General features: G+C 37.5%; 1 protein-coding gene across 3 annotated transcripts in view; it reads left to right on the top strand.

Moving 5' to 3' along the window:
* Nucleotides 1-18,024, top strand: part of DPF3 (double PHD fingers 3) — a 413,835-nt gene that overhangs the window by 321,680 nt on the left and 74,131 nt on the right. The window contains exon 9 of one of the 3 annotated variants that reach the window (XM_043989941.1): nt 6,075-6,134. The exons of the other annotated variants lie outside the window; for them this stretch is intronic. Within the exon in view, the coding sequence (XP_043845876.1) occupies nt 6,075-6,134 (60 nt within the window). The remainder of the gene's footprint in view (nt 1-6,074; nt 6,135-18,024) is intronic. 3 annotated transcript variants of the gene reach the window in all.

Below are 18,024 nucleotides of genomic sequence, written 5' to 3' on the forward strand. Positions count from 1 at the left end.
AAGTCATGTGACTGAACTGACTAGATACCCTAACCCCCAATAAATTTATATAATCTAATCTGGGCTCTCACTACAGAAGGGAAATCCTTTTAATTATCTTAAGTTGATTCTCTGCCCTACACTCTACCAAGGCTATTCCAAATCTCCTATCCTTCCCCTCCCGCACTCTCTCATTTTAGGACTTTGACTCATACTTTATTGAGAAAATGGTGGCATTTGCTGTCAGCTCTCACTTTTCCATTTTTCTTCATCTCAACTTCTCTTGACATTATCCCTCACTCTCTTTCTGCACTAATCTTTAAGAATGGGGTTGCCCTTCTTTTTGCCAAAACTAGCTCTATATACATACCTTTGGGCTTACTACATTTACTTTCCTGTCTTTTCTAGTAGATCAACCCCTCAATCACTTCCCTTACTGATCTTTAGTTTCTCCTTACCTATTTTTTTTTTAGTGAGGCAATTGGGGTTAAGTGACTTGCCCAAGGTCACACAGCTAGTAAGTATTAAGTGTCTGAGGCCGGATTTGAACTCAGGTACTCCTGACTCCAGGGCTGGTGCTCTATCCACTGCGCCACCTAGCTGCCCCTCTCCTTATCTATTAGTTCCTTCCCTGCTTCTGCTAGACATGCCCAGTTAAAACCTCCAATAGGGTTATGAAGTTATCATTTTATATCTCTTCTTTATTCAGCTAAATTCCTAGAATAAGCTGTCTATCTTCATGGTTTCTATTTCCTCTCCTCTCATTCACTTCTAACTCTTCTGCAGTTTAACTTCTTATCTCATCAATCAATTATAACTGCTTTCCCCAAAGTTACCAATGATTTTAATTGCTAAATTTATTGACCCTTTCTCAGTTCTCATCCATCTTGATTTCTCTGTACCCTTTAACACTATTGATCCTCCTACCTCCTCTTTGTTGCCTTTTGTGTGTGTGTGTGTGTGTGTGTGTGTGTGCGCGCATGCGTGTGCGTGCGCGCACATAAAACACTATGCTATCCTGGCTCTCCTTTTACCTGTGTGACTGCTCCTTCTAGGTCTCCTTTGCTAGTTCATTATTTCTATCATGGCCCCTAACTGTGAGTATATGACAAAGCTCTGTTCTGGACCCTCTTCTCATCTCTTACCTTCACTTAATAACTTCATCACCTCCCATTAGTTCAATTATAATTTCTATGCAGTTAAATTCTTCCTTCCTTCCTTCATTCATTTGTTTGTTCCTTCCTTCTTTACTTCCCTCTTTCCTTGCTTGCTTGCTTCCTTCCTTTCTTCCTTCCTTTTTTCCTTCCTACCTTCCTTCCTTCCTTGGCAGGGAGGTAATAGGAGTTAAGTGACTTGCACAGGGTCACACAGCTTAGTAAGTAAGTGTTTGAGGCCAGATTTGAACTCAGGCCTTCCTGTCTCCAAGACTGGTGCTCTATCTACTTTGCCACCTAGTTGCCCCTTTGCAGTTAGTTTCAAGTTCTTTATAACCTGAGCTCAAGTCCCACATCACCAACTGCCTATTGGACATTTCAAATTGGATAGACCACAGTGATCTCAAGCTCATAGTGTCCAAAACAGATCTCATTATTTTCTTCTCTGAAAGCTTCTTCTCTTCTGAACTTTTAAAATTTCTCTTGAAGGTATCATCACCTTTCTGGTCTCCTAGGTTCATTAACCTCAGAGTTTCTTACTGTCCCTTACCACATATTCATTTGCCAAAGGTGGTGATTGTATTGAATCTTAAGAGAAATGAGGGATTCCATAAGCAGAGGTGACACGGGAATGCATTTCAGGCATGGGTGGCAATGAAGGCAGAGAGGGAAAATAGAGTATCCTGTGAAGAGCAACAAGAAAATCAATATGACTGAACTGTGGAGTATGGGAAGAAGAGTGGGGTATAATGAAATTAGAAAGGCAAGTTGGGGCCAGGTAGTGAAGGGTATTAAAAGCCAAGCAAAAGAGATTTTTAAAAATCCTAAAGGCATTAGGGAGCCATTGGAGTTTATTGAGGAGGGGAGTAATGTGGCCAGACCTCTACTTTAGAAAAATCGTTTTAGTAGGTTTGTGGAGGATAGATTGGAATGGAGAGACAAGTGAGGCAGAAAGATTAATTAGGAAGTTATTGTAAGGTTCAGGTGAGGCAATAAGGATATTGAAAGCATTAGGTAAATGAATGGACATATAACAAATATTTGTCTTTAAGCAAGATATCCATGCCTTTTCTTGATATGTCATTTGGTTAGAAATGAAATCCTAGGTTGAAAGGACTTAGTATTTACTTATCTATATACATATTGTTTTTCCCCTAGTATAACATATACCCTTTGAAGGCTGGGTTTTCTTTTTTTTTTGGCCTAGTGCCTAAATAGTACAATAACACATAGTAGGTATTTAATAAATACTTATTGAATTGAATGGAACATAGATCTGAATTTGCATAACAATTCTTATGGCCCTATGTTAGGGGGGAAATAGTCAAAGGCAAATGTATTCAGGGTAGAAGGTAGACTTGTCCCCCCACCCCTACCATCATCTCAAATCTATTCCCAGGATGAGCAATCCTTCCCCCTATCATTTCAGCACTCTACTTGTGGACAGTAACTACTGTATTCAAAAAACTGGATGCACAGCTAATTAGAGAGTACAGGTATAGGACCTAGTTGGAACACAACTGCCTTTGCTAGACATAGTTTATACTATTCTCCCAATATGGGCCTCTGCTTGGAAGATTTCTCCTCCCCCACCCCAGTGCCAGAAGTCTCATAAACTAGAAGATATACAGTTTGAAGGTTAAGTTACTTTTTGCTTCAGATTAGGTATTAAACAATTGCTGCATATTCTTCAACATTACTGTAAACATCATAGAATAAATAGGTCTGAAAAGGACTTTAAGAGGTCATCTACTTCATCCTTTTGTCTTTAGATATGCCAATATCCAAACTATCCCAGATATTAAAAGGTATTTTTTCTTTGTTTTCAAACAACTTTTTATTGGGTCCTACATTTAGAGCTCCAAGAGACTAGAGATTATCATGTTACAGATGAGAAATGGAGACCCACAGAGAGTAAGTGACTTAGCCAAAACCACACAAATCCAAGATGGGAAATGAACCCAGGTGCATTGACCTTCTTCTCTTCAACCCTCTTTCCACTGTACCACTCCATTTCTTTAAAAGATGGATACCAATAAGGAGAAGAAATACATTATTTCTATCATAAGACAGAAGTGAAAGCAAGATGGCATTACAGGTAAAAGAATCTGGAAATTGTTTGCTGTTAAATAGCGTTTCATTATATATTCAGATGGTTTCCCAATTTATAAATTTATAAATTGTATAGGCTAGAGATTTTTCCCTCTAAGGAAGTGAAAATATATGCAATCTTAATTTAGATATTAGATAAATTGAAATTTAATTCTTTTTCATGAACAGTGAAATACCTAAAAGCACTTCAAAAACTTTTTTAGTTGACTTCCATTATTAAAAAGTAAATGATTAGTCATTTTACTTATAGAATAAATGAGTCCAAAATATTAATTATTCCATTGTTCAAAAATTGTTAATCTCACCGTTTACTTCAGAAAGTCATACAGATATATGTGAAATTTAGACAGATGTGAGGTGGCAGTTATACATAAAATCATGTCAGTAATGAGGTTAGTTTCATGTGATTAATGAAGAAAGCTAAATTATCCCCTTTTGGAAGGAATTGTTTCATATTCATTCAGTTATATGCTCTAGATTTTTTCACAGTTGAAACTGATTCCAAAATGTTTTTCTTTAAAGCACTGCCATATATTATTTATTTTCCAAATTTGTTATATGTATGCATTATTATAATAATATCAGAAAAAAAGAAGTGCTCAGAAGACTACTGCTTCCACCCTGACTGTGTCATTCACTAACTGTGTGACCATGGACACATCAATTCAACAGGTGTTTCATGCTTGTCATGTGCAAGGCATTGTGGTAGATCTTGGGGATAAAAAGAAGAAAAAAATGGGAGAAATTCTGACTTAAAGAAGTTCATTCTCTGCCTAGGGGTAGAGAGGGGAGGGATATGAGAAATGTATAAATGGATATTGTTCAAGGAAGAGTGGTTTGGTGGGTGCTAGACAGGGTGAAGTGGGAAAACTGGAAGAGAGTGAGAGAGATTGCTTTCAGGGAGAAAAATCAGGGAAGGCTTCACAAAGAAGAAACCATCTGCATTAGACTAGACCTTAAAGTAAGAGAAGGATCTTGACAGGCTAAGTTAAGAATGGGGTGTGTTCCAGTAATGGCCAATGGACTGTACAAATGTAAACCACTTAACTCCTCTGTAAAATAAGGGGGTTGTACTAGATGCACTCTAAATTCCCTCCTAACTATTATTTTGTAATATTCAGCATATTCTAGCCTTCATTTCAATCATTTTTTTTTCTAGTGTCAAATCCTTGATGCAGTACTATAGGAAGTGGGTCTTGGAATTTCAAGACCTGGGTTTAAAATTCTGACTGTGCCACTTACTGTGTATAAATGACTTTACTTCTCTGGGCCTCAGTTTCCTTATCTGTAAAATGTGAGGATTGAACTAAATGACCTCAAAGATCTAACCTTCCTTTTCTAACTGTGTGATCTTATGATTTATGTATGGTGTGGATATAGATATGGATACATTATCATAAGGACTACTATAGCAGCTGGGACAGGTATGGGGTGCAGTGGATAGAGTACTGGGCCTGGAGTCAGGAAGACTCATCTTCCTGAGTTCAAATCTGGCCTTACACACTTGCAACTATGTAACCTTGGGCAAATCACTTCATCTTGTTTGCCTCAGTTTCCTCATATGTAAAATGAACTGTAGAAGGAAATGGCAAACCGCTCTAGTATCTTTGCCAAGAAAACTCCAAATGCAGTCATGAAGAGTTGGACACAACTGAAAAACAATTGAACAACAAATTATGGCAGCTAGGTGGTACAATAGATAAAGAACTGGATTTAATTAGGAAGACCTAACTCTGAATCCTGCCTTGGATACTTACTAGGTGTGTGACTCTGGGCAAGGCACCTAGCCTCTCAATCTTATTTTCATCATCTGTAAAATGGAAATAATCATATAACTTTACCATACTTAATCTATGTAAGATGCTTTTTTATTTTTGTTTCTTTTTTCATGTAGTTTTTCCTTTTAATTAATAATAAACATTTTTTATTTAAAGTTTTGAGTTCCAAATTCTATTCTTCCTTCCTTTCCTCCCTCCCTTCCCCCCTCCCCGAGGCAGTAAGCAGATATAGGTTATATATGTACAATTATGTGAAACATTATCATATTAATAATTTTGTACAAGAAAACTTGAATAAAAGCAAAAAATGAAAGAGTGAAAAATAGCATGCTTCAGTCCATGTTCAATCAATATCAGTTTTTTTGTTGGAGGCAGATAGTGTGCTTTATCATTAATCCTTTGGGATTGTCTTGGATCATTGCATTGCTGAGAATAGTTAAGTCCTTCACAGTTTTTCATCAAACAATATTTCTGTCATTGTGCACAATGTTCTCCTGGTTCTGTTCTCTTCACTATACATTAGTTCATACAAGTCTTTCCAGGCCTTTCTGAAATCATTCTATTTGTCATTTCACAGTAATATTCCATCACCATCATATACAGTTTGTTTAGCCATTCCCCAATTGATGGGCATTCCTTTGATTTCCAATTCTTAGCCACCGCAAAAAGAGCTGCTATAAATATTTTTGTACAAATAGGTTGTAAAGTGCTTTATAAAGCTTAAAATTTTATGTAATTTAATAACTATGACAAACATTTACAAAGTACTTTATGTATTGTTATTTCATTTGGTATTCCCAACAATTATATCAGGAAGGTGCTATTATCATTTTCATTTTTACAGATGAGGACACTGAGGCTGAGAGATTAAGTGACTTGCTCAAAAGATTTTAGGAGGATTTGAACTCAGTTCTTTCTGGCTCCAAGTCCAGCACTCTGTCCATTGCTTCACCTAAATGCCTAAGAGTTAGCTCCATTTTTATAATATTATAGATTTTTTGAGCTAGAAGGGACTTTAGAGGCCATCTAGTTTAATCCCCTCATTTTACAGATGCGGAAACTCAGATGAAATCCAGAGAAGTAAAGCTTACTGATGTAGCAAGTGATAGAGGTAAGATTTGAATCCAGGTCCTTTGACTCTAAAACTAGCCTTCTTTTCATCATATCCCACTTCCTTGTAAGTCTGTTCTCTCTTGTTTTGTCCATAGTGAATGTAAAAAACTACCACTCACCAATCCCATTCTTATGCTTGAAGACTACTATTAAATCGTTCCTCAGCTTTCTCTACAATACTGCTGTCATAGTCAAATAGAAACTGATTCCTACAGGCTACATGTTGTCTTAGACAACCACAAATGAACATATCTACGTTGCATTTTATTTTTATTCATTTTGCCAAACATTTCCCAATTACATTTTAATCTGGTTCAGCTTTGTGGGCTGCTTCTTTGGGTCCATGATTTTGACACCTTTGCTTAGACTCCCTAATCTCAGGGCCTTTAACCATGTTTTAAAGAGGCCATTTTCAGACCCTTTAGTTACTGTGACCAATTCATGTTTTAGTGCCCAAAATGTATTAAGTGTTGTGGGACAACAGAATAGAGCCTATGAAAAAAGGTGGTTCTTATCCTCAAGGAATTTGATATCATAAAGGAGAGATGTGGCTGATGCATATTCTCTTCATCTATGTCACTGGTCCCTGTCCATATCTTCTTTTTGAAGACTAAGGTCCCAGCTTATATGCTTGAATTGAAACCCAACATTTTTATTTTTAGGAACTATCAAGTTTATTTTTTTATAAGTTGATAAAGAGGCATTAAGCCTAGGGATAATTTATATGAGTAAATATATAAAGACCAGGAAGCTCCAGAATATAAGAATAAAGGCCGTTTCTCCCCAGGCTTTGATGTTCAACTTGCCCTCTGATTCAGCTATCCCCACAGTCTTTATTGTGTCACTTTTAACCCTCTCTCTGCTTTGCTCCATATCTGTCCTGCACTGATCTCTGCAGCTGTCTGCTCTCCTCCCCCACCCCTCCCTTTTCCCTTCTATCCCTCCCACTTCCCTCATTAAATGCTGGGTAGAAGAAGATAGCAGGAGGTGGGTATGGTCTCCAGCTGGCTCTGTCTCACTTGTTCTATGAGAAGCCATATTCACCCTTAGCCACAGTGGGCTCATCACATAGTAGCATGGGTCTTGCTATGGGATTCACTCTCCTTTTGGGAAGACAGGTTCCTTCCCTTCCTTTCCCCATCTCCTTTTGTTGTTTCTCGTCTTCCCAAGATGTGCTTTGCACAGCAAAGTGGCGGCAGGCTAGAATTCTTTACACTTGAGAGATGAAGTAATAACAGGTGGCAAGACCAGAGGCAGCCAGAGCCCAGGATTCTGGTTGCCATAGAAACATGTCAGACCTGTGGAGGGATGAGAGCTGTCAGCGGCGGGGGGAACAAATGAGAGGGACGAACGGAGGCACGTCTCCTCTAGGTACCGGCAGCTGCCTCCAAGGGCCACAGACCCTAAATAAGCAAGCCAGGTGAAAGACAATCTTTGAACCAAAGCTGTGGTTTGATGTCAGACACGTAGCCAGCCAGGGAATAGTTTTAGGGTATGGGGCGGGGGGCTGGCAGGAGGTCCTGGCTTCTGCTGGTTGCTTATGATGCATGTTGGTATTTGTATACATGGAAAGGAAGAATCCAATCTTTGATTCTGAGTCCTGTTTCCCTAGGCTAGAAGTTTGTGGAGGCTCAGCTCTGTTTCTATTAGACTCTGGCTCTGGAGGCATGTGGCAGGACCCACAGGGGTTTGAGCAGCAAGGCATCCCTCCCACTACTTCTGAATGGCACAAGTCTGACAGTGCCCAGTTTGAAGAAAGACAATCAGACTGGCAATTGACTATTGAATAGCTTTATGGAACCTGGAGCTCTGCGGAACATACTTACAATTAATTTCTGCAATGGTATTGTACATTGCTTGTCTTCAGAGAGTAAAAACTAATATAATTTCCAACTTGCTATGCCAGATATGCCTATATGCAAGCCTTTGTGCTGGGGACAGCATGGAAATAGAAAGATGAATTAGACTGGGTGCCTGTACTCAAGGAACTTGCAATCAAATGGAAGAAATAGCATATAAACTAAAATAAGATGGGCCTATTTTTCTACTCTATAACACTGATCCATTTGGAACTTTTTTCTTCCTTCTTTTTGCTAGATTGGTCTTATTTGTATTTCTGGCGAATGGTGTTTTTTCTTGTTCGTGTTGTCTATTTTCAATAATAATAATAAATAATAATGAGATTAAGAATGCTAATGATAATGCAAGTCCCCTAGGGTTCTCTCTTTGAGTGAATTGGGTATGCAAATTCTCAAGGCTCACTTTTTCTTTTATCAACAATTGCCTTGTATCTCCTACATGATCATAGCTTGTGAACATCGATCAGCAACACAAATACCAAATCTAGTAAACTGTATACTGCCATTTAGACACCATTTCAGTCCTTGCATGTTATAAGTTAGGGCCCAATTTCCTCTACAAAGAAGCAGGCTCATAATATGCCACTCTACCTGTGATATGAGACTAACTTACAAAATTTCAATACTAGCTCCTGGAAATCTCTGAATTCTTTGAAAAGGAGTCATCAGGGTTTAGGTTATCAAAGAGAACCATAAAGAATATATAATTGCATGATAGGCAGCAATTTTAGGTGGAAAATTCCTATAATCACCAATCAATAAGCATAGAACTATAGTGTGGTAGAGTGGATAGAGTACTGGCCTTGGACTTAGGAAGATCTGAATTTGAATTCTGACTGAGATCCTGGACAAGTTATATAACTTCTCTCTGCCTCAGTATACTTCCTCTATTAAATGACCACAATAATATTACCTACCTCATGGGATTGTTGTTGTTGTTGTTGTTAAGTTGTTTTAGTTATGTCCTATTCTCTGTGACCTCCTTTGGAGTTTTCTTCACAGAGATACTGCACAGGTTTGCTGTTTCCCTCTCAGCTCATTTCAAATGAGGAAATGGAGGCAAACAGGGTTAAGTGACTTGCCCAGGGTCAAATAGCTGGTAAGTGTCTGAGATTGGATCTGAACTCAGGTCTCCCTGGCTCCAGTCTGGTGCCTTAGCTGCTGTGTCATTTAGCTTCCCTTCCCAGGATTGTAGTGAGGATCAATTGAGATAATGTATATACTATGTTTTGCAAACACTAAGTGCTAGATAAATGTCAATTGATGATAATGACAATAATAAAAATGATAATGGCATCACTTTAGTCTTTCTAACAAATTGTTTAAATCCAGCTGATTTCCAGCAGAAACTATTTTCTATATTTGTGTGTGTGTATGTATATGCATGTGTATGCCACTCCATCCATCCATCCACATACATACATACATGTATATATGTATGCATGTATAGTGTGGTCAGGAAGCTATGTGGTACAGTGGATAAAACCCCAGGCCTAGAGTCAAGAAGACTCATTTTCTTTAGTTCAAATCCAGTCTCATACTCTTACTAGCTATGTGACCCTGGGCAAGTCACTTAATCTTGTTTGCTTCAGTTTTCTCATTTGTCAAAAGAGCTGGAGAAGGAAATGGCAAACCACTACAATATTTTTGCCAAGAAAACTTCACCAAAGGGTCATGAAAAGTCAAGATATGACAGAAAAATGACTAAACAACAACAAAGGTATGGTCAGAAAATAATGCTTCTACACGTTTTAGTCTTTCTGCAACCAATGTTGTAGATAGAATATAGAATAGAATTTTATCCCTTAGAGATCATCCAACCCACAACATCATTTTCAAATACTTTTTTTTTTTGGTGAGGCATTTGGGGTTAAGTGACTTGCTTGGGGTTAAGTCACACAGCTAGTGAGTGTCAAGTGTCTGAGGCCAGATTTGAACTCAGGTCCTCCTGACTCCAGGGCCAGTGTTCTATCCACTGCGCCATATAGCTGCCCCCCACAACATCATTTTACAGATGATGTAACTTGGGTCAGAGGAGCAAGATAGCTGGTCTGATGCTCTGCATCTAGTACAGTATTTATGGCATATCAAGAAGTTGAGGGTGAAGATGGAAAATGTCTATATATTAGGACAAGAAGCTTTCAGCTGGGGAACTTTGTTTATTTGCTGTAGGCAAATACTGGAGCTTCCCTAGGATACCTGCAGAAAGAAGTGATAATGCTTCTGTGGGGAGGAAGTGGCATTGTGAGTTAGACCAATGAATATGCTTCTGATAGAATAAAATTTTGTGTATCTAATTATTTCTGGAAATTATTTGCAAAGTAATTCCATATGCTGAAATGTCTTGGATGCAGCTGGGTAGCTCAGTGGATAGAGTGCTGGCCTTGGACTCAGGAAGGCCTGAGTTTAAATCTGGTTTCAGACACTTCCTAGCTGTGTGACCCTGGGCAAGTCACTTAACTTCTGTTTGCTTTAATTCACTGGAGAAGGAAATGGTAGACCACTCTAGTATCTTTGCCAAGAAAACCCCATATGGAGTCACAAAGATTTGGACACAGCTGGACAATAATAACGAAAAGTTTTACCATTAGATGGTAAAGAAGAGAAAAATGAACCTGAAGTCAATGGTCCTTGACCAACTCTTTGGAGTCTGTTTTACTATGAAGTCCAAGGACCAACTCTTTGGAGTCTGTTTTACTATGAAGTCCAAGTAGCAAATGCCTTCTCTTATTCTTGCAGAGAATTGTCTGCCTTCATGAAGATGAAAATCAATGACTTAGAAACTGGTTAAACAATTCAAATAGCAACTGATAAATGGATTAACCCTCTATAATGTAATTCCAGAAGCTTTTGTCTTCCGCCGAGCTCAGGTAAGTTTTTCTATTCCTGGAGGCAAAGCAGAGGCATGGAGGAAGCGAAGGCCAGAGGGAATCATATTATAGTGGGTGAATCCGTTTATCATTTGCTGTCTGGATGGTGTTTCTGCTCATATATCTGTTTCTTTTTACAGATTTAGTACTCAGTGGGACCCTGATTATAGATAGTCGGTGAATAATGACAAATAGCACCAGACTGTAGTGTATTGTGAATAGATAGAAACATTGATGACATATACTGACCTCATAATAAACGGAGAGAAGTTTATCCTCTGTTACAAACAAGGAGTGGGGGACATTTTTTCAGGGTGTTCCACAAAGAAATGTTTTTAATTGTAATAACAGAAAGGAGTGCTTCTGTCCCACACAGATTTTGTGCCAAGATTTTTTCATTTGCCTGCTAGAAATTTAAGTGTTTCTAAGCAAAATAACATGCTTAATGATAAAAAGAAATCCTCCACTGGGTACAAGGGGCTGGAGTACTGCACTTATTTCCTTTCCAGGGAGGGAATCCTCTGTTCTAGACCTATCCACATGGCCTGGATTTCATTCAGTCTCAAGAGAGACTAGCCTCTAAATGAAAGGGGTGAGACTCCTTTTTTCACACTCTCTGGTTAATTTGATGCCTACCTGAGCACCCCATGATGATCTGCTTAAAGCTTAGGATTTAATCATATTTAATGACTCCCCTATAAAGGAGTAGAAAGGTATTGAATGTAAAATATAAACCAGAAATGGGACAGGTATTCATTTCCTACCTACAAAGGAAATGCTAAAAACAAACTGCTAATAAGTATGCACTGACAAAAAGACTAAAAACAGGATTCAGTAACTTAGCTTATTATTCCCTAGGAAAGTTGGTACTTAAACCTCATCAGAACACAAAACAGTTCAGGGAACTGCTGAATGGACATTGTTGCATTTCACCTTGTCTCTGCACTGTCAACCTCAAAGTCTATGTCTACTGTTTAGCCAGGCCAGGTCTTGGGCTTTTCATCTTTGTCTGTGATGCAGAAATTTCCCCATCACCAGTCAGCCCTACCTGAGAGACCTAAAACTTCTGAACCTTTAAATTCATGAGGCCACTTCTAAGCCTGAACTCATTCATCTTAGGATTGATAATTGATAACCTATGATCAGAACAAAACAACAACACAAAGCAAGAGAAACAGATGGATTTTGAGAGCCAAACTCAGACAGGGTTTTGGCTTTTAAAGATTCCCCTGACTAAGGTCTTAAATGGAAAAGAACCATATGGGTAGGTTTTGATGTTGAAAGATGAGAAAAGACATAGAGTACTTAACTGTTTGTGTTGTTCTTACAAATTCTCCAGCTTCTTACAGGTAATTTTCTGTTACTTGGAAGGCTTGGAATCAAGGTCATATTTCAAAAAAAAATACCTAGCATTAATATAGTGCTTTAAGGCTTACAAAGATCTTTCCAAATGCTATCTTGTTTTATCTTCACAACAACTCTGGGAGGTAGGTACAATTATCCCCATTTGTTTTTACAGATGAGGAAACTGAGGCAAATTGAGGATAAGTGACTTTCCCAGAATCACTCAGCTAGTAAGTGTTTGTAGTCAGATTTGAATTTGTAATTGTGACTATAGGTCCAGAACTCTATTTATTGTACTAACTAGGTGTCCTATAAAAAGTATGCCCAGTCTGTACATTAAGCAGTTAATAATCATATGCAATTTTTTGTTCAGTTAAGGATTGGGTTTGGAGTGGGACTATGGTGAGTAAATAGTGAGAAGCAGCATGGAATAGGAGTTAAAGCGTCAGATTTGAAGTAAGGGAGACCTGGATTCAAATTTATTACTAATACCTTACTAGCTGTGTGACAACGTATAAATAATTTTATTTTTCTTAGTCTTTGTTTTTTTATCTGCTTTATGGGGAAAACAATACTTGTTATACCTACTTCACTGAGTTGTTATGAGACTCAAACGAGGTAACAGACATAAAGAATTTTGTAAGCTTTAAAGTGTTTTATAAATCATTGTTATTATATATTCAATGATGATGCTATACTAGAACACCAATAAGAGTCCTCAGTGTTTTTCATTTTGCTCTCTCTCCATCCTTTGGATCTCCATGCTGCTGGTAGGAGGGAATACTTCTAACGCAGTCTTTTCCTAGGGCAAGTCTTTCCCTTTTTGTGTTAACAGAGGTTTTTCATCCTGGTCCCTCCTATCTCTCCCCCTTAGTGCTGTGGATCTTCTTTCTCAATCTGTTGTTCTTTAGGGAATTTGGGTACATGGCAGTATATCAGTTTGAAGGAATAGATAAGAAAGGGTTCTTTTTAAAGACTATTTGAAAGGGAGCAGTAAAAATAATTTTATTTTATTTTTTTAATCAAAACATTTTATAATTTTCCAGTTATATGTAAGGATAGTTTTCAACATTTGTTTTCATAGGATTTTTAGTTGCAAATTTTTCTCCCACCCTCCCTTCCCTCCCTCCTACCCAAGATGGAAAGCAATCTGATATAGGTTATATATGTGCAATCACATTAAACATATTTCTGCATTAGTCAGAATGTGAAAGAAGAATTAGAGCACAAGGGGAAAAACTCAAAAAAGAAGGGGAAAAAACCAGCCCCAAAGTAGAAACAGTATGGTCCAATTTGCATTCATAATCCACAGTTCTTTTTTTTGGACGTTGAGAACATTTTCTATCATGAGTTCTTTGAAAATGCTGAGAAGAGCTAAGTCTATCACCATTGTTCATCTCAAAATGTTTCTGTTACTGTGTACAATGTTCTCCTGGCTCTGCTCCTCTCAGTTAGCATCAGTTCATGTAAGTCCTTCCAGGTTTCCCATAACTCCTCTCATCGTTTCTTACAGAACAATAGTATTCCATTACATTCATATACCATAACTTGTTTAGCCATTCCCCAGTTGATGGGCATTCCTTCATTTCCAATTCTTTGCCATCACAAAGAGACCTGCTATAAATATTTTTGTACATGTGGATCCTTTTCCCTCTTCTATGATCTCTTTGGGATACAGACCTAGCAGTGGTACCACTGGGTCAAAGGGTATGAAGGGTATGAACAGTCCCATAGCCCTTTGGGCATAGTTCCAAATTGCTCTCTAGAATGGTTGGATCAGTTCACAGCACCACCAACAAAGCATTGTTGTTCCAATTTTTCCACAGGTTCTCCAACATTTATTATTTTCCTTTTTTGTCATATTAGCCAACCTGATATGTGTAAGGTGGTATCTCAGAGTTGTTTTAATTTGCATTTTTCTAATCAATAATGATTTAGAGCATTTTTTCATATAGCAATAGATAGTAATAATCATTTTAAAAGTACTTTAAAATGACAGTCTACATGTACTTCATATAGTGAGATAATCCCCTATGAGGATAAATGGTTTGGGCCATTTTCTCAGTAATGGTGGCTTGCACTGAGTCATTCATACTAACTTTCCCAGTACTCTTGTGACTAAAGGTATACATTTGCTAGGCAGGTAACCACATTTAAGGCATTAGCCTGTAGCAGAGAAACTGAGGGTGGTGGCCATTATTGTCGTTATTTGTATCTGTGAAGTCAATTTGTTAGCATAGGGCTTGGACCTGTAACTTTGTCTTTATTAGCACTCATTCTAAGAAACTGAATTAATTAATTTAGCCATGTGCAGATGATAGACACCATCACAGATCACTGTTTACTCACGGACATGCAAAATGCAGAACTGGAAGAGATCTAAAAGCAAAATGAAAATTCAAGCATGTCACTAAGTGGTCACATTTATGAGTTTAGCACCTGAGGAATTCTCTCTCCTCCTCTAGCTTCTGCTACCTTGCATATGTAGACAAAAACTAACTCTATGCTCAGGGTACCTTGCATGTTTCTTATCTGCTAAAAAACAAAGTTCTTGAGCCCCAATCAATGTACTTGTTTTTATTAGTCAGTTAGAGGACACAATTCATTCAAAGGCAAGACATTTAATTAAATAGCATGGTAAGAAGTATAGCAATAGAGTTTACAAACTTGGGTCATACTTTCTTACAAATCATTCTTTACTCTTAGTGAGAATGCACAGGCACCATGCATGGAAGCAGTTTTACAGAGAACAAATGTAGCCACAGCACAAATAGGATGGGCAATTCACAACTGTCACATTGTGAGGTTGTAAATGTCTTTGGGTCTTGTCATTGTGTTTCTTTCTCTTGACATGCTCCATCTTAAATAATATTGTGCTATGAGCCTAAAGTGGCTGTTCCATTTTTTGCTTCTCTCAACTGAATGTTCTGTTCTGAGTGTGTCATTTGACTAGTTTTGTGGTCACAGCTGGGCATTACTCCCCATTTCAACTTTTGGAATGCACTGCTTCAGTAGCACTTATAGGTCATCTCAACTCCTTTATGATAAAATGTGGGGATTATAAAGCCTCTTCCTGATAAAGGCTGGTTTACAGCTTTTTAGATGTATCTAGAGACTATGAGTCACTACACTGAGCTAAGAAAAACTAAGCAGTGGACCTCTAGACTAGTATTGAATATTCTCTTTTGAAGTTCTATGACTAGGGCTAGAACACAGTTATCTGTCTCAGACAACTATGACCAGGGGTTAGAAATTCCTATAGTATGCAAATGAATTTGAGCCTGAACAAGGGAAAAAAATAAGGACTCAAGGTAATTGTTCTTTACTCAAATATCTTGCATCCCTACCTTTATTACATATTTATATATTTCTATGTATCTATGAATCTACACACACACACACACACACATATATTCTCAACAACAACAGTAAAACAAACTCTAGCTTCAGTATGATATATTGGCTGTCTGATAAAGCTTTACAAATAGCTGAGGAAAGAAGGAAAGTGTTACTGATATAGAATCAGGAAGGGCAATGCTAAAGAATGTTCAAATTACCAAACAATTTTGATCATTTCACATCCCAGCAGGTTCTGCTTAAGATTCTGCAGATAGGCTTCAGCAATATGTGAACCAAGAATTACCAGAAGAGTAGGTTGGGTTTTTGAAGAGGCAGGGGAAATTGGACCAAATTGCCAACATTGGTGGATTATGGAAAAAGAAAAGGAATTCCAGAAGAAAAAAAAACCCATCTGCTTCTGCTTCATTGATGACACTAAAGCCTTTGACTATGTGGATCACAACAAAATGTGGCAAGTCCTCAAAGAGATGGAAGTACCAGATCATCTTGTCTTCTGAGGAATCTGTATGCAGGCTAAGAAGCAAGAGTTAGATCTGAACATGGAATAACTGATTGGTTCAAGGTTGGAAAAGGAGTACGATGAGGCTCTATACACATACATACATAGTATTTATTTAACTTATATGTAGAGAGCATCATGTGAAATGCCATGTTGGATTAATCAAAAGCCAGAATTAAGGTGCTGGTCGAAATATCAACAATCTCAGTTATGCAAACGATACCATTCTAATGGCAGGAAGTGAAGAGGAATTAAGAAATCTCTTAATGAGGGTGAAAGAGGAGAGTGCATGAAGGTGGCTTGAAGTTTAATGTTAAAAAAAAATGAAGATCTCAGTATCTAGTCCTATCGCTTTCTGTCAAATAGAGAAAGAAGAAATGGAAGCAATATTAGATTTCTTGGGGTCAAAGATCACTGCACACGGCAACTGTAGACATGAAATGAAAAGATTCTTGCTTTTGGAAGGAGACCTATTGTAAATCTGAACAGCATACTAAAAAGCAGAGACATAATATTGTCACCAAAGGTCCATATAGTCAAAACTATTGTTTTTCCAGTAGCAATGTACGGTTGTGAGAGTTGGACCATAAGAAAAGCTAAGTTGCTACCAGAATCAATGCTTTTGAATTGTGGTACCAGAGAAAACTTTTGAGAGTATCTTGCACTACAGAAGATCAAATCAGTCAATACTTAAAGAAATTAACTCAGATTATTCACTGGAAGGTCAAATACTGAAACCCAAAGATTACATGCTTCGGCCACATAATGAGAGGACAGAACTCATTGGAAAGATCATGATGTGGAAAAGATTGAAGGCAAGAGGAAAAGAGGATGGCAGGGATAAGATGGATAGATAGTTTCATGGAAGCAAGGAACAGAGCTTGGACAGGACTTGGGTAATAGAGGATAATAATTAGAAGGATCTGGTGTGGTATGGTGCCATGGGGTCACAAAATGTTGGACATAAACCAAAACGAACTGGAAAAACAATAGAAAACAACAAGTAAAATTTCCGTGGCTTCCTGGAAAAGGATAAGAATAAGTAGATTTGTATTTTGTGTCCTGGTTCTGTACTAATTAGGTGTGACTTTGAATAAGCTCACTTAAACTTCTCTGTGACCTCAGTTCTTGCCTTTGGTAATATAGAAATAGGTACTTGTCCTATTTAACTTTCACAGGCTTGTAAGAAAATGTACATGAGAGTACTTTTAAACAAGTCAGTAGTTCTGTTTAGATGCAAGATCGTATTATTATTGCTATTTTATTAATACTCTCATGCTTACCTTATTTGATGAGTTTAGATAGAGATGGCACTGGACAAGTCACTTCCCATTATTACTTTTTATATTTATTTTTTTCACTTAATTTTAAATTTAATTATGTTTAAATTTTATATTTAATTTTCTTTGTACTATTATACATGTGGAAAGCATAACTTCTTTTTGTGATTGAATAAAATTATTGGACTATAAGCTTATCTTCTGCATATTCATGGAAAGAATAAGGTAACTCTGATAGGAGACAGAATGACAGAAATGAGATATACTTCATCCTGTTTCTATATAGATTTGATTTCTTCCAGTAGGTCTCTAAGTTTTGAAAGCTTTTCATTCCATATAGCTTAGAATTTATGCTTACTTAGTATGTTGACATGTATAGAAACATAGCAATTAAAAGTTTGGACAGATCATGTTTTGCCTATGGTAATTCTCAGATTGTAGTACAATTTATTTGTTGAATTCTCAGGGATAATTTTGAAGTCTGTATTTGTAGTATGGTTTATGTATGGTAGTACGTTGGTTTATGAAAGATAGTAAGCTTCTGCAATATAATTATGGCCACTGGATCATGTCTTGCTAGATATCTGGTAGATGTTAACTTTGTACAACCTTCAGTGATATGGTACCCAGTTCCTTTTTCTTGTATAAGGTACACTGAACAATAAATCTCAACTTC

This window comes from Dromiciops gliroides, chromosome 2, assembly GCF_019393635.1.
Source record: "Dromiciops gliroides isolate mDroGli1 chromosome 2, mDroGli1.pri, whole genome shotgun sequence".
Classification (NCBI taxonomy): domain Eukaryota; kingdom Metazoa; phylum Chordata; class Mammalia; order Microbiotheria; family Microbiotheriidae; genus Dromiciops; species Dromiciops gliroides.